Here is a 20,375-nt window from a genome sequence, read left to right on the forward strand (position 1 = left end):
GCACAATATTAACATGAAGGTCACCCGGATGATACGTGTAATGAGAAACCAGTCAATGCTGGTGTGAAAGACTCTTGGGATAGGAGGCAATGGGAATTGCTTAAGCAGTAGGGGTAGAGTTGACAGATTGGAGTGAAACTTGATGAGGGTGTTAAGGCCAGTATGAACAGTGAGGTTAGAGAGGCAGTAAGGAACTTGGAAGATATTTCTGTATACGTTTGATTGAGATGCTTGAATTAGCTGGATGCCAAATGGCTGGGAGGTGCCCACATACTCCACATGTCCAAATAAGTGGAAGTGACGTATCGTAAAATATTAGTTGGGTCAACAAGCATCACAATCTAGCAGACCCCAAGAGGAGATCAAGTGAACCAGGTCGAGGCTGCCTGGAGGGTTCTTGGGCTGGAAGGTGTTTCTGTTGGTGCCAGACATGCCCCATAAGTCCAAATAGGTCGAAGTAATTTTTTGTAAAACATTAGTTTGTTGAACAAACTGTATCAATACCCAGCAGACCCTATAGAGGAGATACAGTAAAACCTCTTGGGGGTGTCATAGTGTGGCTACTTATGTACACTTTACGGAGGTCTTCTTTTTGAACGAATACACAATTTTAAGAGAAATTAGAAAGCTGTTAAAAGTTTCACCTTAAAAAAAAAAAAGATTTTTGAAAGGATCGAATTCTAAGCCTTTCATATGGTACGCCAGGATATATACACATGACTTGGTTCGTTGTGTTCAGTAAATTGCTAATATCAAAAATTAAAAATTAATATTTAATGTGCGATATGCATCAAATTATACCCAACTGACTATCGGCGGTTTCATGGAGGGGGAAGAAAAGACGGACCATCTATGCCGCGCAGCACTAGTTTGTATGGTCTATTGCACTTGAAATGTTTGTTTGGTTAGATAAATTTATTTATCTTATCACTGTCGAAGTCGTAAGATTAATTAACTGAGGATGAAAAGGGATTACATAATTGAAAAACGTTCTTTAATTGAGGAGGAATACACGATCATATAGCACAATTGGATGATGATAATTCGCTTTAAGTATATTAAATAATAGAAATTGTGAACTAATAGTTGAACAAAATGTATAAAAAAAATTTAAAAGCATCAAAAACTAACAACTTTTCCGATTTATTGTTTGATAGTTTCCAATATTATCTTGGTCCTACCGTCGCTGATTTTTGACAGATCGGCATTTGGCCATCTTCAGAGTTTGGGCAGACCAAGATGATAGGTAACTAACTATCAAACTAGGTTTATCACCCCGCAGACCGCAGTAGGAAATCTTACAATATTCCATATTTAATTTAATTTAATTTTTTGTTTATTTCATTCATTTCTCTCTTTGAAAAGCAATTGTTTAAATTATTGTTTTTCTTTTGCATCGAAAATTATAAAGATTATGTCTTGAAGATTATGGACTTTCACCCCGAAGAGCTGTCACTCCTCGATGTACTGACCCTAGGGTATCTGCCCCAGGGGGATCTCCGGTAAGCCAGGATGCCCAGGAATATTGTAGCTTCCCAACCAATGGGGTCTTCTGACAGCTAGGTCATTTCAGCCCCAAACGCATTCAAACTATAATCTAGCCTAAAACTAACTAACTATTCACTCCTAAGTACATTGCACTCATTCTTCCTCCATCTGCCTACCAATATTATTAATAACCTAATCGAAAATAACATCTATGGGGTAATTTTTTAATATTCCGCCAACGCACAGACGCTGTATTTCACCATCAGCCCCTCATCACTCACACAAATAAATACACGCACTCAAACTAAGCATATAACCGCAACAAAAAAACAAATCTGTGTACGATTACAACAAAACCTCACGTCTTCCAAAAAAAATGGAAGGACCCAGAAAATCATTACAGTGCCTGAGAACAATTCTTAAATTCAGCGGTATGCCTACATACTCTCTTTAAGTACCCAAGGCATGACATGCTTATATTATTTAAGCCGCATCTCTTAAATTCTTGAAGATTATGAGAATGCAAAAGGCAATGTGAGGTCGGAGTCGGTTTTCAATTGGAACGTAGCGCGTGATGATACGACAAAACTAATTAAAATAATTACAGCTCGTAAAAGGGAAATAAATTAACCTCAAATTTGTTCTTTACATATGCCCCCATAATACAGTTTAATTACCAAGCCCTAATTGAATTCTATTTGAAATATATAATTTTTCTTTTAACTATTGAACTTATCCGAGTTTTTCTTTAGTATTTACTTTGACTTCGAATTAGTAGTTTTTAGTAGGAAGAGATTTAAACCTACTGACTTGTATGGCAAGGGAACAGCGAAACGGAGACTTATATCAGGTTTTCTCGTTTACCATTCCGGTAGCGTATTATTTTGTTTCAACAGGAGACTGTTCATTATCTCAGCCTCTTTTAAAAACTTGTTAATAATCTACTGTACGATAAGAATACTCGTTGCTATAGAAAGATGTTTCGCCGTTATATAACAGGCCCCACTCCTTTCTAACAAATAACCGATAATTAATTCCAATTTGAACGCACATGGCATTGAAAGAGTTTACATTTTAGAGTCACATTTTATTCTCGGCCTGTGTACGACTGGGATTCCGTTATACGACGCACGTTCGAAATCCGTAAACTAACTGATATTTTGCAAAATCTCGCATGTCTAAAGCTATTTATAAATCGGCACATGGGGGGAAAAAGAGAACTTTATTTCGAGGACATTTACCGATCCTTTTTATCTTCAGCGGCCGTCCAGTTTTATTATCCTCCTCCGCACACTGGACAATATATGAATAAACGGGATGGCTTTTTTTGAACGCGAATTCGCGTCATACAATTTCGTTTAATTTACCAACAATTAAATACTATGAGTAATTTGTTTACTTTTCGAGAAAAAAAAGTATGAGATAAGATAACGACGAAACGTTTCTATTATCTCCTCAGGCGGTGAGAACTCGTTCCAAAATAAAAATAATATTTTACAAGGAGTTATCAAAGTTTGAGTTCATGATAAAACTAAACTAACTTATTATAATATAAAAAACATTATCGATTCGATCCGTTTGGATGGAACGAATCAACGATTCTCCCAAACACTAAACATATGAGGCTTAGAGTTCAGCTGATCAAAATAGCATTTAATGGGAACCCTATAACTGCCGAAGTCGCAACTGCACAGAAAATCAACGAGAAGATACCCAAAGAGAGATCTCATGATGCTCTACTTGGCCAGCTGACGACAGGACCAAATGAACCGCACTATTTATTAATTAAAACTGAACAAACCTCTTTATACATACAAGACTAGTTAAATTTGTTTCACCCACTGGTTAAAAAAATTATGTTTGTTTAAAAAGTGTAACATCCTGCCAAACTTGTAGGTTGTGGGTCATAAAAAAATCACAAAACGTAGGTAAAAGGTTAGGTGGGCGACATTACAGCTGGGAGCGGTCAGGATCCTCTGTACTTCTAAGAGACAAGAGCAATGAAAACTGATGCCTGGGGTTCCTGAACCTACCAACAGTACATATCATCATCCAGAGAGAGGCCTTTTCACAGGCTCATGCAGAGATTCAATAGATTACCCGTATAAAAATGAGCGATTAAAGCTTCCGGAAGAACTTCAGGCAGACAAGGTTAGGACTGTTAACCTTATAGACTTTAAAGATGATACCAAGCCCGAGTATGGGTCAGTAGATGGGATCTTTGGAAATAAGCCAAGGACTAGATTTCATATATGGCAGAGGGGCAACAAGGAGGTCAATAAATTTGACAAGGAACGTTCCAATAGGATACCTATCTGCACTGAACCCATTTCATGTCAATTTTCCAGAAATGTAGATCATTTTGCATCAAAGTTCATCAATGGGCCAACGCAGAAACTAACGGAAGAACTACTAGCTGACTAGACACTGCAAATTCCCGAAAGCTACTTGTAACATCTGAAACAATGCTGAGTAATTATTGCTAGCAAGAAGAAGTAACATCGGTACATGTCCTCTTTTCGTGCGAAAAGCCAAGGCTGGAAGGATTAACAAGCCGGCAATAGGCAAATATAAAGCAAATACAAGATTGGTGCTAGTATTATTCCTTGGAGAACACCAGCCTTTATTTCTAAAATTTCCGAGTAATCATCTTGTTTTTTTTTTTTTTTCGGAATACTCTCTCGGAGAGGTAGGTAAAACTGTGTAGATCAAAGTTGTACGAAATAGGGAGGTGAGCAATGATGTTCGATGAGTTTTGAACCTCTTTGAAGTTTAGAACGCATGGAGTATAGGGGTTCCAAGCAAGTCTTTGTCACAAACTAGAACACCAGCATGGTGCTTCTGTCAATGAATAATGTAGGTACCAAATAGTGGTCGATTTTGGTTGCTTAGAGAGGAAAAAAATATTGTAGATTGGAAAGGTGATAGGCATAGGACGAAGGTTATTCAGTGGGATATCCTTTCATTAATGTCAGATCTTGCATTTCTTGAACTTTTTTACAAACTGGAGATGGTCCTGGAGGTTTCCGAAGCCCACTGGATCGGTATTTGCTAACAGGCTGTCTGTATATGTGAAGAGTACTGAATCAGGAATGATAAGAATGTCTGGTGTGTATACTGAAAAGGTAAAGGGACCAAGTATGCTCTGTTGCCGAACACACGCTTGGATTGGATTGTAACTAATGTAAATCCCAAATAGCAAACATTAGTTGCTTGGAAAGGAAGGAGCAGTGAAAGGCAGAGGATGAAGGTTATCTGGTACAATTGGTTTTTCTTGAACCGTTTTCACAAACAGAAATGGTCCTGGAGGTTTCACTAGTGGGTCTGTGTTGTCTAAAAGGCGATAGCTACTTCATATGTGTCTCCCAATCCTCAAATTTTTAGTTATTATTATTATTTATTAAACTTTGTCGTTCTTAGAATATTAAAGTTAAGTTTACAGTAATTATTAAGTAGAATATATTTAATTCACTTAAGACAAGATTGTTGGAAACGATATTCCCGAATTCTACTCGTATTGCGAGCGTTACGGGATCGTCCTCGCCGAGGCGAAAAAGTTTCAAGTTTCACGATCTCTTTTTCACCATCCACTGGCCAGATATGATTTCATGGACCTTTTTCTATGGGAATTTTCAAAGAAGTATCCGTCACGGCCAAGATTTTCAACGGGAAAAACAGGCAAATCCGTCTAAACGGCGAGAACTGGAAAATGGACAATTCCGGGGCCCGCAAATGGATTTAGCGATAATAGACCCCTCCAGAGAGTATCGGCATATTTTAGTCCGGCTTCCGCACGACCTCGATCCGTAATTACACCGTGTGCATCGCATATCTTATCCCTGATTGGTCCGTTTAAGCGGCGTACTTCTCAGTACCAGAATCTATTACTTCCAAGCCGATTCGACCCGTCCCAGGATTTATAACGTCACACTAATTGCTGCCAATTCAACGGCAATAAATTTAACGAAGTAAATTGAGTAATTCAACTAACAAGTAATATAATGGTCGAAAAGTGAATGTGCAAAAAACTAGACAGATCAAGGTAGGTAGTAGGTCAAACCGAGTCGCTCGATGAATGTACAGAACGTCCTCTCCTGTCAATCCTCAACCTCAAGGAACCACCTTCTCCTTGCGTAGAAATGATGCAAAGAAATGAGAATCCAAATCCACACAGATAAATAAATATCACCTTCATCCTCCTTAGAAAAACCTGCCAATATCTTCCACCTTCAACAATATCCCATCACAAACTAGGTACGATATCTAGGGATGTACTTAGACAAGTATCTATCCTGGAATCAATCTTGGAGAAAGACGGTGCAAGGCCTTTTAAAGGATATTTGACAAAAAATACACCATTTCTAACTTCCAGGTTGTTGGTCAAGCAGGCAAAACGTTTCGTGTACAAAGACATTACAACTGATGGCTTTCTGGGTTCTCTGTAATCTGAGAAGTACTAGGGCAATGAGAACGACCTGAACAATGGAAGTCCTCATTGTATCACAACTATCTTCAGGGAGAGGATAGGTCCATAATTCACTGGCTAATGCTGGAAATCGATAGCTCACCCGCAAAACAATTCGCAATTAAAGGTTCGTGCATGCAATTCAGGCAGACAAGGTTCTAGGCTGTTTAACGCCATGACCGGGAACTTTAGAATCCATAAAAAAATTTCAAATTAAAATATCCTGCAGACTGAGAGAGTGTGATTACAGATGGCTCTAAGAGCGTGTATAGGTGTGGTATCTATAGAAATAAACAAAAACTTGAATTCGTACAAGCCTCGGAGCAATATGCCACTTCCGTTTAGCGGAGACTGCTAGGGAGATCAAAAGGTTAGATATTACCAACAAAAGAATAGCCGTGTTCTCGTGTATGCAGCACTGAAGGCAACTCATTGGTAGTCAAGACCAGAGCCAATTGGGCCCGCATGGCCCTGTGAGATTTTGGCTTTGGTTTCCAGAGCACACAGGGCAGAGTGGAAACCGCATAAATTTTCCAACGAAAAGTTCGATCAGGACACCTATTGGCAGTAAACCCTTTTGTGATTAATACCGACTGAAGGTCAAACGTGACTTTTGCATCTAAAACATACATGGACATACGGGTGGAACTTTGTGGCTCGGCCTAACGGTCCAACATTCAACTGATTCAAAAAACCCAGTCAAAAATCATCCAACTGTTCTCATTCGAGAAACCCTCCAGGAAGGTGAGATCTACTGCCCTATGATGACACCAAGTGCTTTATCAGTAGGTAAGTCCTCCAGCCTTTTGTTTTTATGGTTTCTTCATCTCTGTGCACTTGGTTGTAGGTAGTTTTAATATTCAATAAAAGAAAACAAAAATGTACGGATGAAAAACGTACCTGAAGATGACGTGTAGTAGTACTCCAAACAATAAGGCATGTTAATTTCTCATCAATCACTTTGCCTGATTTATCTTTCACTTATTTTCTTGCCAATTAGGGACATTTTCGTCGTTTTAAAAGGATGTGTAAGTAGCTCACCTTGACTCCTCGTCAGCGGCTTTGTTATAGAAGGATTTAGAGGAAGAGGAATGATCCGAAATATATTTCTATAATTATCGACTTATTACCGGTTAAAACTTGCTGAAGGTTCAACGGGAATGGGGTTCTGGTCGTATAAGATGTTGGACACCGGCATGAATTGCGCACAGAATGGCACAGGGAACCAGTTGAAATAACACGTGCGAGCTCGAATCAAGGACTCTTTCGGTTCGTGTTTACTGAAAATACGGCTCCCAAATGACGGCAATGGGAAAAGCGCCTAATTTTCGACTATTGAGCTCTCTTCAGCTGTTCATGTCAATACAATTATGCCAAAACGTATAAGAGATAAAAGTAAATACATGGATAATATTGTTATATTTACTCTTAGTTAATTCAATTTTCTTTCTTTAGGGGATATTACTTTTCATTATATGAAAAACTGAATAAGGATTTTTTCTGTAAACAGATTAGGCTCATACATTAAGAACTTCGGCATAGTAGAAAATTATTTTTATATCAGAACATAATCAAGTACGAATCGGAACATCCTTCTCCCAGAACCACAAATACCGAAACGGGAGTTCCGCAAGGGAGCATCCTCGGTCCAGTTCTCTTTTAATATAAAGTCCAGGGTTTATCAATTCCGATACAGCACGCCTCATGTGCGGAGATAATAGCGCCTTTTAGCATATTACCTCTTAAGAAACTTCAAGGATCAACTTTCCAATTTGGAGGAATTTCAAGAAACGTAGGATCGTAAGGAATCAAATTCCAGGAAATGACTTAACCTTCAGCCTATCACCTTTCTACAATTTACTAATATATCCCGTTCCAAGTAACCCACGTCCAATATTTGAGATATTACATGGACAAAAGACTTCCTTAAAACTCCCACACTGCAGTACAAAATCCTTCAAATCACTGCCCAAGCTGCCTACTTCGTATTCAACTTCACTATCCCAGGCCTACAAAGTCACTCTTGACCTTGAAACCGTAAAAATTGGATATAGAAGCCTCCATAAAACCCTGGACAATTCTCCAATACCCATCCGGTCCCCCCTGCTACCAAAAGCCATCTCTCTCGTCTAGAAGAAAAAAAAAATATAGATCAAATACAATGAAATCCAAGCAACAAAGTTATCACCTTTCAATTAATTACAACTCTATTCCTTTCCGAGCATCCAATATGTCCGCAACTTGAGACTTTATATAAACCAAAGACTTACTTGTTATGAAATTAAAAAAAAAAATGTTTACCAACCGATCCCATTTAACTAAAAAACGAACTATGACCAACTTGTAACAGTGGTGTTTGACCAAGTGATCCAAACTCCAAAGAATCCAGTCACTCAAGTCCAAAAGCCTTCGGACCATTGCCCAACATTAATCAAACATCTGCATTAAAAATATGGGTGCCATTTTCATACAGTATTTTATTGATCGTAAATGTTAACGGAGATATGTTGTGAACGAAAAAAATGTTCCCACAACGCTTAAATATCGAAAAAAGGTCTGAAAAAGGAAATATGTATTAAAGGAAAGCGAACAAACGAGTATTGTAAGTCGAGGGGGAGGTGACCATATCTAATTGGACAATGAGCACGAAGGGTCTATTGTACAGGCATTGTACTCTCACCACAGAAAAGTACGTCATTAACAAGCATAAGACACTAAAATACTAGCAATGAGATTTGTGTCCCTACAAAACCCTATTCACAAAGTGAAGCTCATTTAAACGTCCACATTAGTCTTTTGAAATTCCTTTCATCCCGCCTAGGTATAAATTCGACCATCACATGACTTAATTACCAAAATGATTACCTAAAAAATAAAGAACTTTTACTACAAATGACTAACCGTGTTTCAGAGACTGCGCAATATGATCCGAAAAATTACACTCAGCAATTAAATGGTGATTTCTTCGTTTTAGCAATAAACAAATTTATCAATCACAGTCCGAGTTAACAGTACGATGCGAATTTTCTAGGATTAGATGATGTAAACCAAATGATTATGTTAAACAGGATCGTGTTTTTACAGGTGCGAGAAGGCGCAAATATTTATTCCAAGCAGTGGACTGGCAATGCCGGCGTAGGTCCGTTTGTCTTTTGGCTGGTTTGCTATAACAATGACGTGGAGAGATAAAATTGTCTTCTCAATTTGTAAAAAAAAAAAAAAACAGCTAAAATTAGTGAATAATAATAATAAAACCGAAATCATTAAACATAAGCTTTGGAACAATAGAATAGAAATTGAAATGAACTATGACTTCGTCTTCACGAGGAATATGGACGTATAACCCTTTAATTAAATTAAAATATTGATTAAGTGTATTTATTTCAGGGTTTAATGTTTCAACAACCAGCCTAAAACGAAAAACTAGTCTAAGAGGCCTGATTCGCATGAGATAGCATAAATGGTTCTACATAGCAGTAGAAATAGAGATGTCAAAAAAATGTTAAAAGAGCGAGAAATTGGTAGGAAAAATTGTTTCCGCCGGATTTCTGTCATTTACGAAGTTTAAGTGGTTTGGTGTTATCGACCAGATGTGATAGGCGCTCGCGAGCAGATCATGAGAGTTAATTTGCTGTACAAAGCGAGTTATGAACCGCGCTGAAAAAAAAAAAAGAAAAAACGGCAGCTCTTATATTTCTACCATTTAGATGACATCCCTTCAGCGATTGTCGCTCGATTTTGAAATTTGTCTTTACATCAATCAGCAATTTGACAAGCGGCTTCACCCCCTTCCCCTCCAGGCAACTCTTCGCTCCTACGTTCCAACAAAAAGCAAAATTCTTTGCTCTTACAGCTCTTCGCTCCTACAGTTCTTCAATCCTACAGCTCTTCACTCCAATAGCTAGGCTCCTGCAGCCCTTCGCTCCTGCAGTTCTTCAATCAGACAACTCTTCGCTCCAATAGCTAGCTCTTCACTCCATCAGCTAGCTCTTCCCTCCTACAGCCCTTCCGTTCTACAGTTCTTCAATTCGACAGCTCTTCGTTCCAAGAGCTAGCTCTTCTCTCCTACAGCCCTTCGCTCTTACAGTTCTTCAATTCGATAGCTCTTCGCTCCAACAGCTAGCTCTTGGCTCCTGCCGCCATTCGCACCTACAGTTCTTCAATTCGATAGCTCTTCGCTCCAACAGCTAGCTCTTCCCTCCTACAGCTCTTCACTCCTGCAGCTCTTCACTCCTGCAGCTCTTCGCACCTACAGTCCTTCACACCTATAGCTCTTCTCTCCAACATGTGTACACGCCTACTTTTGTTTCCTTTTTTTTATTTTATGGGCAATAAAAAACGAGAAAGGTTGACCAGGTAGTCTAACCTGTAATTCAGACAATATACGATCGGCCTTGGCTCTGACAGACCGATATTAAAAAAACCGACCGAGTTAAATCATGGAATTATGGGTAAGATAAATTTGGTGGTCGCGAGCCGAGAGCTAGGAAAAAGAGCTAAATAATTTCACTGAGTGAGCGGTTTTGATCCGATCCTTGGAAGAGCAGTTCCCCTCTCCCATCGCACAGTGTATTTTACAAAACTCCTAAAAGGTTAGTAGGATCTTTGGGTCGTTCAGTCACCGGAAATGCCGATTTAGAAATTTGTCATTGCGCAGGGCACTCGGACTGGTAAAGAATAAAATAAGCTTTCTCTTTATATGGCCGTTAATTCCGCTAAATCTCTTGTTCTTGTGAAACGCGCCGACTTTCACAAACGCTCCGGATGTTTTGTCAGCGCCAGTTCTGGGAAGGCATCTGTCGAAACACAACGGGCCCTTTAAAAACTGGAAGAGTACGTTTACAACAACAAAAAAGTGGTAACATGCCTGGTTTATGACCTACCACGCAACGAGCAAAATTTACGTGCATACAAATGTAATACTGACATTCAGAGAAAAATACTTAAAAAAATTTGTAACATCTTCTCTAACTTGTTTGTTGGTCTACAAGATAACTTTATTATTTCAAATTACAATACTCCATAGCCTTTAAAGACCGAGCATTGGTCAGTAGCCGGAAGCTGTGGAAATAAACAAGGACTAGAGACATATAAGAGCGCAATATGCAACTGTCTTTGAGGCAAACACTGCCTATTGAACACTGTACCAGAAACATTACTAATACAGGCTAGATTTTATCAAGAAAAGAATACCCATCTACTCGTACATGCACTAAAGGCAACTCATTGGTATTAAAGTCCGAAGTTGTTTGGGACCACATAGCCCTGTGAGGTTTGGTAACCAGGGCACACCGGTCTGAAGGGAAACGAGGAGGCAGATCAATTTCCCAAGAAAAGTTCGATCAGCACAGCTATCAACCGTCATATCAAATTGGCAAAAGTGTACAACTTTTTCATCGAGGTCAAAGGACCAACGCAGAAATCAAGAACAACTTTAGGACGATAGGACCCGTGGGCATATACAGTCGAAGTAGCTGGAACAAGCCTGTACACATGTTGACAGGAAGAAGAAGAGAGAGCAAAACCTGAAGCTATACTTTTAGATAAGAAGATTGTATTATAATAGACCAATATTGGTCGCAGAGCGTATAGTCTTAAAGAGGCCTACTCCTTTTACCTTCACCTTACGCTTGATAAAAGTATGGCAAGACATAACAAAATGCATTTTGTTGTCATTTACTTTTTTCTGCCATGATGTTAATGTCACACGGGTTAGTAAGAAAGATTGAAGTGGGGCAAAGTAGGATGTCTGCCGCTGAGACGTTGCTGAATTTAAGTCCTAACGTCCTGTTTTGATCAATTTCCTACCAAACCAATAAAAGTAATTTTTTTAAAATAAAAACTAATGAATTTTTTATCTCGGTAAATTTGGCTTATTTTAAACTAAGTATGTTGTAATTAATATAACGACAATAATACATGCAGTTTGAATAAAAGTATGAGTGTCCGGTTCTTTTGTCTTCGACTGTACTCGATGCTACCCGACGAAAATCTGGGCAGTGGGGATCGCAGAGCGTAGAGTAGGGTAGCGTTGCGCGGCATAGGGCATATGTGCACGGGGGTATACGATCTTATGGAAAATGGACTTAGGATTTGCGTCGGGTCGCATTGAGGAGCGTCGTATAGCGTCGCATCGGGTAAATGTATTCCTCGCTTAAAACAGGAAAAAACATCGATACAACATTGTCCATGCTGAATAGTTTTAGTGCAAGGTTATCCGAAATTACCGAAAGGAAATGTTTTTAAAAAGAGCCATACGTCAATATGACATGTAAGGTCACCTTTAAAAATTTCCTCGTTTTGAAACGTAAAGACTATTTCATTATTAGAAATTGATACGATTGTAAAAACCTCTGTATTGAAACTTTAAAGGTAGATTAATTCAACCAAATTATACAGACAATAAACTGTATTTTCGATCATTTTTATGTTTTACCGTGGATGAATAAGGGATAAGCGGCTACACAGTATGATCACTGATAAATAACGAGTTGAAACGACTATGCGACCGTTTTTTTAATTTTTTTATTCCTTTATCAGAAATTCAGAAGGGGAAAAAGGTAAGCGTTTTAAACAATAACTATATTTTCCGTTGTTGGTTACCTTTTCAAACTCCGAACCGTTAGGGCTGTCGGCGGGGCCAAGTGAATAAATTGATGGAGTCGGATCTCGGCCGAATCGGAGCCAGGTAGGCAGGTTGAGAGGGAGACGCCACCGCAACTTCACAATCCGGTCGCTCAGAATGGAAAGTAATTTCTTCGAAGGACAGGTATCGAGTTTACCTTGAGAACACACGTTAGACCACCGGAAACTGACTCACGGCACAATCCTGTGAAAATCTGTTCCACTCTCCTGGCTAAACTGTAAATTTTTCCTTGCCAGTTCTTTCCTGCCAATATTTTTCCTCTCGACAGTTTCATCTTATCCTTGTTTGTCGAAGTTTTGCCTTTCGACTTGAAAAAGTAAGGTTTTTATCATTACGGGTACAGCTACAACTGTACGTTCTGGCATTTACTATAACTATTTAGAAATCGTGAGATGCGGTCTGGTGTGATGTAGGTTAAATAAATATCGATTAACGGTCACTAATCACCACACATTTACTATAACATCATTTTGTGTCCCCTTGTGTTTTTATAATTATTTTTCTTCATTTCTTATAAAATATTTATCTTGTCATGAATATTAAAACAGTACTGTACACGTTTAAAAGTACCACGTACCAATACAAGTCGCACATTCATCCATGTCAAGTCAATGGCAGATTCTTTGCGATTTATGCTTCTACTCGCGATAAACGTGTCGCATCGGTCGGAGTATGAACGAACGCACGCAGGTCCATAAAAAGTCTATGGCAACTCCTTTCTTTGCGATTGTCCTACTCGTGCAAAATCCCATCGCAGGCCAGGTAAACGTTAACATCGAGCGACATTATTTTGTATTTTATTTTGAACTTTGCCTTTTTAAGATAATACACGATGCACAGAAAACGCTTGTGATCAGACCTCATTTATGCCATTATTTTCAATTTGTTCTGAACAACTTATTAAGCACCGATTCCATTTTGTAACAGTTTTTAAGCTTAAAATATTTGATTCGATCTATCGAATTATTCAAATGCCTTTTGTACAGAACTGCCTCAACTTAGATCATCGTGGTAAAATCAGAACTGAAGTACGTACGTGCTTGAAAAGTTCGAGGGTCGGCGAAGCGGAATTACCAGTGTGATGAACCCGAGGTGTAAACTAATACTAAATAAACAGGAGTTAATTCAATGGCGATTACTTACTTAGAATAATAAATCAGGATGTGTGGGGCGCGCTGGGTTTCGATGTATTCACCGACACGTACCCCCCTTTGTTGGGCCAACATCTCAATACCTGTAATTTTGCAAGTTTTGTGCAATTTCGTTGAGTGTAAACAATGCGGGATGGTAGTCGGTACGGAAAACTTCAACCCAACCGAGGCCGAGCTGGTCCCGGCCCGAGAAATCCCCACGATTTGCCATTGTATGCACCCGCATTTTTGAAATAGTTTAAATTCTTTTTTAAAAAAACGGCGTTTTTGGCCGTTCCCGTGGCCAAAAACATATTCGCGACGGATATTAGGGTTATTCTAGGATTTAATACAACGATTTCGGGCTGAACGACCTTTTTTTGGGCTATGTAACACTGTGGCAAAAAGTTAACTCACAGCGATTCGCTAGCTACAGACAAACTAAGCTTGAAATCGAAATTCCTTCCCTCATATTGTTTTCTATGCGTACTTAAAACCAAAACTCGAGCGCGCAGAAGACTTTCATAACTTAAACTTCACTGGGAATTTAGAACTTCAGGTCGGGGTTATCAAAATACTCTCACGCCTACTTTTGATTTTCAGTTTACTCCCCTCTTTTCAAAAGTATTTGAGAAGATCCTCCTCAAACGATTAATCCCGACACTCAACTCCTCCAAACTTCTCGCAGATTATCAGTTCGGCTTCCGACCTCTACACTCCACTACCCAGCGCGTTACTCGCGTAGAGGACAGCATAACATCATCCCTCGAGCGCAAAGATTTTCTTGACGTGTCACAAGAATTCGACCGCAAGATAATCCCGTACAAAATAAATCGCACCCTTCCAAAATAACATCTAATTAATCCTTCGTTCCTACCTAACCGAACGATTCTTCCGAGTCGACCAAAGTTGCCTAATATTGTCCTTTGAGAACGGGAGAACTTCAGGGCACCGTCCGAGGACCGATCCTTTACTTCCTCTACACCGCAGAAATCCGAACCCACCACCATCCTTGTATCCTTTGCCGACAACAAAACTGTCCTATCCTCTCATACGTGTTCCACAATTGTTTCGGCAGAGCTCCAGGCACATGTCCTCCAAATAGCCAAATAAAGTAAACACTGACGTATAAAGCTTAATGAAAGCAAAAGACCCACTTTCGACGCAAAACCCCTCATACAATATTTCTCAATAATACCCCATCCCAAAAAACTGCGTCGGCTACCTGGGATTCCATCTAGACTCAAGACTATTGTCAAGGCTAGATTACACAACGACCTCAAAATACGTGCAAAAAATAATTCCCAAAACATTTTCCACTTTCCACAATAAACTCTCCTCTCTAATAATTATATTAAAATTTTTCAAAAATGTTAAAAAGCTTTTGATTTTCATACTCAAATTGTATTTAACTTTTTTATGTTTAAGGATACTGGTTTGATTGAATTTAAATCATCGTTACAAATGGGTCTAACCTTCATTTAATACTAAAATTCGAATCATCGTTATTCGCACTAGAGGATGATAAACTCAGGACTAGTTTTGTCCACGGTGCACAAAAGATATGATAATTAATTCTGGGAAAAAGCGAAATTATAAATCTCTACACGCTGTAAGACAAAAAATTTCAAACATACATTTTTTTTTTTAAATCAATTGACCTGCATGTTCATCACTCGGGGGTGGAAAATTGTCCTTAGTTTAATTTATAGATATTTCCTTCTTTGGAATACTTTCCCTTATCGCACGAGAAAGCCAAAAAGTGAGATTTACGGTGACATCGATTGCATGTAATGCATCGTTCGACGAATTCCAGAGGAGGTGATATATGCGGTGCTGGAGACTATTGTTTTCCCAGGACGGGCGGCGATGAAACTGAATATTCGCATCCATGCATTATGAGAGGGGTCACACACGCACACGCATACCCACGGCCCACATCGCTTTACACAAATTATCCAATCCAATGACGGATTGGTTTAACCGCGACAGTCTCCAATCAAAGATCGCTTGGCTTTTGACTCAACATTTCGAACCTTTGCGGATTGTTGCCCCCGTCCAAAACACTTCATGATTCGATACCTTTTATTGGACGATAAAAGAATGGGGAATTCAATTCATGCATGATCGACAAAGTCCTCCCGAGTCGGTAGTCACGACGCAGTGCGTTTCGTCTCGGGTGTTGCCGGGAACAATTACGAGGCTATGGTGCAAAACGTGACCACAATAGCCCATCAGTTCTTTCAACTTAATTTTCCTTAAAATACCAGCTCGAGGATACTATAAACTAACTGTACAACTTATCAAAACAATCAGTGTATAAAGAATCGTGGTTTTATATACGCTCTTGCGTCTCCTTCCTCCTTGAAATGATTGATCTATGCAGTTATCAGTTGGATTATTCAGATAGTGCAGTAGACAATGCAGGAAAGAGGCCGATTCTTAATAACCTCACATAACCAATGTTCTTCAAGTAAAATTAATAAACCTTTTGAAAAATTAAAAACCAAAATCCGACAAATGTTTTGGATGTTTATTTGTTAATTTATTTTAACGAATGTAATTTATTAGCACGAAAAGAAGGGGTTGTAATCCCACCACGAGGAATATCGAATACTCTGGATAAGTGTGTAGCGGCTAGAGAGTAAGTTATTAGCGAGAATAGACTAGGTTCCTCCGCACCCCCAGGAATATCGAAAACTCTGGGGGAGTATCTAAGACAATTTTTTTTACGAGGATTCGGAACAGCACAGGCCATATCAAACACCCTCAGGGTGACGGTGTTTTTGAAAAAAAGCCCATGTGTAAGGAGGTCGGGTTCGAAAGCAGGGCCGCTGGATTCGAACCCGGGACCTTTATCTTACAGTGATGAGCGCCATGTGCCTTAACCGTTGCGGCCATCGACGCCCCCGATTTCTCTTTTGTAATGGTTGTTGTGTTTATGTTGAAATGAACGCAATTTATTAGAGTGAAAGAAAGGGTGATTTAATCCCATTCCGAGTAATATCGACTAACTCTGGGTAAATGAATGTGACCAGACTTTTATGTTTGTATACATGTATTGCATGTTTTATGTCTATGATGTAGTTGACAACCTGAGGTAAAAATAAGAGGATAGAATATTACGATATCGACGACTACGATATCATTAACAGACTGAGTCGCTCAAATGGCTGCAGGCTGAAAATATGCGTGAAACACCAGAAACCATATAGAGGGTCGAGTCATGACGCGAAATACCTAAGCTCGTTTCTTCAAAGAGGTTGCCAATATCTTACAATAAGCATGGAGTAACAGATGGACACGCTCAAATAGTTGCTGGTTGAAAAATAGGCACGAAAGTTAAAAAAAATAAGTAAAAACGCGCGGAGGGCCGGCGAAGACAGCTGTTTATCGGCCCCTAAACTTTCCAAATTATAATTAAAAATTGACTCGCATTGATTACTTGCAAAACCGCTTTATTGAATGATAATAAATTATTTTACTAAGTATCCATCGACAGCAGCATAACAAAATTGTTATTTACTTAACATTTTAAAAAAGAAAAATTTGATATACGTCCGTTTTCTCACAGTTAAATGATAAATTATAAGAAAACGTCCTCCATGGTTATAATGGGAGACTAACAAGAAAAGGCTATAGACGTGGGATTTTTCATGATGCCAGGTCCAAAAATATTATACACGTCTCCGAGCGTTTTGCCAATGGCATCAAGAAAAAAAGAAACTTTTACAATATTTAAACGTAAGATAATAAAATAATACAAAACATCATATTAAATTATTAAGGGCAAAAAAATTCAATTTTTCAAAAAACCATTCGGGCTCGTATTAACCACCCTTGAATAACCTTAAACACGAATTTTCTTGTCAAACAAAAAATAGTTTTTGAGCTAGATTAGTCGAGGCAATTTTTTCTACGATCTCCCACTGTTTTATTTAAAAATTCATAACTCCTTTCGGTTTTATCCAAATTCCACGTTTTTAGAACCATTACAAAAGCAAATGTCTATTCTTTCAGCCTAGTTCAGAAACATTCATATTTTATGCTTTTAGGTGTCATTAAGTGATACAGATAGGATAAACAGAACAAAAACTCTCCAAACCCTTTATTTTATATCTCCGGTTCTGTTTATTTACGGAGCGCCCCCTCCTGTGATGTTTCGGGTTTTAAATAAGGACCAATTATATATTTGTCTGCAAGCTGAAATTAAAGGAAAAATTTTTGTTTTTACATAATTTTTACTTTTAATTGTTAGTAATCCATTATATTTCGTGGTCCGATTGAACAAATAACTTCTTTTAACTGATTAATCTTTGGATAGATTTAATAGGTAAAACGATGTATATCTTCACTAAAGCTCGCCGCGGCCATTTCATTTGTCGCCGAGAATCAAACAGATGACATGACATTAGAAAAATGGCAAAAAAGTGGGAAAATTCGAAAGGTGGATTGAGATGGGAAGTTGGTGTCCGAAGTCACGATAGCAGAGGAGCTGCGTATTTAGCCGAAGGTCGTGGGTTCGAATCCCAATCCTCTCCCTGACATTTTCATTTCAATCAATACCTTACATAAAGATTAATTAATTGAAATTACTAGTAATGTTCATACGGTATTTTATATAACAGCCCAATATTAAGAAAATACAAAATATTTTGGGGATTTTCCCCAAAATTGGAATTCACGATTTTTTCCATATATTTCAAATTTATTATATACCATTGTTGTTTGTTTTTAAAAATAGGATTAGAAAACAAGGCCTTATTAAATGAGATTAAATACATAATAAAACGTTACAAAAGCGAAAACACGAAAATAAAAAATTTAAAAAAAGGCTAATTTTACGTTAAAAAGGGTTAATTTGACGAACAAGAAGCTATAAATACAATTTTGACGTAAGGACCGAGTAAAATAGGTAAGAATATTTGTTCGCACGAAAAAGTTGATAATTCGTTTTTTGCGCCATGGAAAAGCCCTGATTACAATTTTTTGTTAAAATAAAAATATTTACACAAAAAAAAATATTTTTTTTAACGTGAAATTTTCGCTTTTGGGCTTTTTCGCCTGCGCTTGTTTTAGAATATTGCAAAAGTGATGATAATTTTTAAACAACTCAAGACATCCACCGGAAATATGACACGGGTTTGGAAACTTGTAAACTAATAGCCCAAACCAGAGCCGGAGATATAAAATAAATCGTTAATTTCATCCTTACATTTCTCACACATAATGATATAAAACCCAAAACCTGTTGACATAAACTCAACGAAAAGACATTCGGCTTACAAACGGTTGTAAAAATAATTTGCATAAAAGAGTTATGAATTTTGACTAGAAACACTGGGACATCGGAGAGAAATTAACTGCCCGGCTAATCTCGCTCAAAAAATATTATTTGTGTGACATGAAAATTCGTGTTTAAGGTTATTCAAGGGTGCTTAATACGAGCCTGAGTTTTTTTAAACCCTATTTTTTTGGCCTACTTTACTGAAGGCGTATTTTCGTTTTTGTAACTTTTTATATACGTAATCTCTGTTAATAGGAACTTTCATTTATTTTGTTATCTTAGGTTTAAAAAATCGAATATTATATTATAACCTAAATTACGTAGAGAAAAAAAGCCAAATTTATTTGTATTTTTATTATATTTATATTATTATATATAACTAACAATAATATATAAATAATAATAAACAATGTAAGTATATATTTGATTATATTTTTTTTTAATTTTTCTTTTTAGTTGGTTTACTTGGAAAGACTTCCCCAGGTTAATCAAGCTTAAAAATTTATATTTTTTGTTTGTAATGAAAATTCGCCTTTATAAGGATATTAAAGGGTGTTTAAAACCAATCTGATTTTGTTTTTCCAAGACCTAATTTTTTGTCATACTTTACTGTGAGCGACATTTTGTTTTGATCACTTTTTATGTACGTAATCTCATTTAATAATTTATATTTTTATTATTTTGTATATTTTCTTAGTTTTTATTCATTCCATCTTTTTAACTTATTATAATAGCACAAAATCGATAGCTATTTGACGAAACATGAAATTTCAAAATTTCGGATTTACAACGGTTGTAATTTGGTGGATATTGGATACAATTTTAACTATTTATGGATTTTTAATTGGCAGAAAGTATAGTTTTTTAGCCTTGATACCCAAAATGCCTGATTTTCATAAATAAAAATGGCTATTCCACTAACGACAAATCGGAATATTTGTCAATTTTAAATTGATAAAAAGACAAGAATGACAATTTACAAAAAAAAAAGTTAAACCCATTAAGCTATCATGTAGATTGTTTTGGTCGAAAATCAGCAAATCCTTTACCATGGAAAATTGACTTAAGGAACCTCAATCGAAAATATAAGAAGAGGTTAACAAAAAAATTTTTGTAACCAAAGAAAATCTTTCAAATTTGAGCGGAAACCCCCGTGAAGATTTGTCCAAAAATGCTGACTACTACGTTATACAAGCCAATTAGCGATTTTGAATTATTATTTTTAAAAAAATCAATGAGAAGTATAAAGCAAAACGGCAAACTAAGAACTTACGTCATTCCTTAAGGTCCTAACAGTGTTGTCGAGCTCGGGGCAGCTTGATTCTAAAACAGAAAATTTATGCAATTCTTTATTAAAGG

The 20,375-nt window shown here is 37.6% G+C and overlaps 1 protein-coding gene across 4 annotated transcripts in view; it reads right to left on the bottom strand.

Moving 5' to 3' along the window:
* The window catches only part of LOC106664095 (transcriptional enhancer factor TEF-1), a 188,927-nt gene that overhangs the window by 120,188 nt on the left and 48,364 nt on the right, over nt 1-20,375 (bottom strand). For all 4 annotated transcript variants that reach the window (XM_014389502.2, XM_014389501.2, XM_014389500.2 and 1 more), the window contains exon 2: nt 20,290-20,339. In XM_014389502.2, the coding sequence (XP_014244988.1) occupies nt 20,290-20,294 (5 nt within the window). In that variant the 5' untranslated portion in view covers nt 20,295-20,339. The remainder of the gene's footprint in view (nt 1-20,289; nt 20,340-20,375) is intronic.

Source organism: Cimex lectularius, unplaced genomic scaffold, assembly GCF_000648675.2.
Source record: "Cimex lectularius strain Harlan isolate CLEC.00 unplaced genomic scaffold, Clec_2.1 scaffold127, whole genome shotgun sequence".
Classification (NCBI taxonomy): Eukaryota; Metazoa; Arthropoda; class Insecta; order Hemiptera; family Cimicidae; genus Cimex; species Cimex lectularius.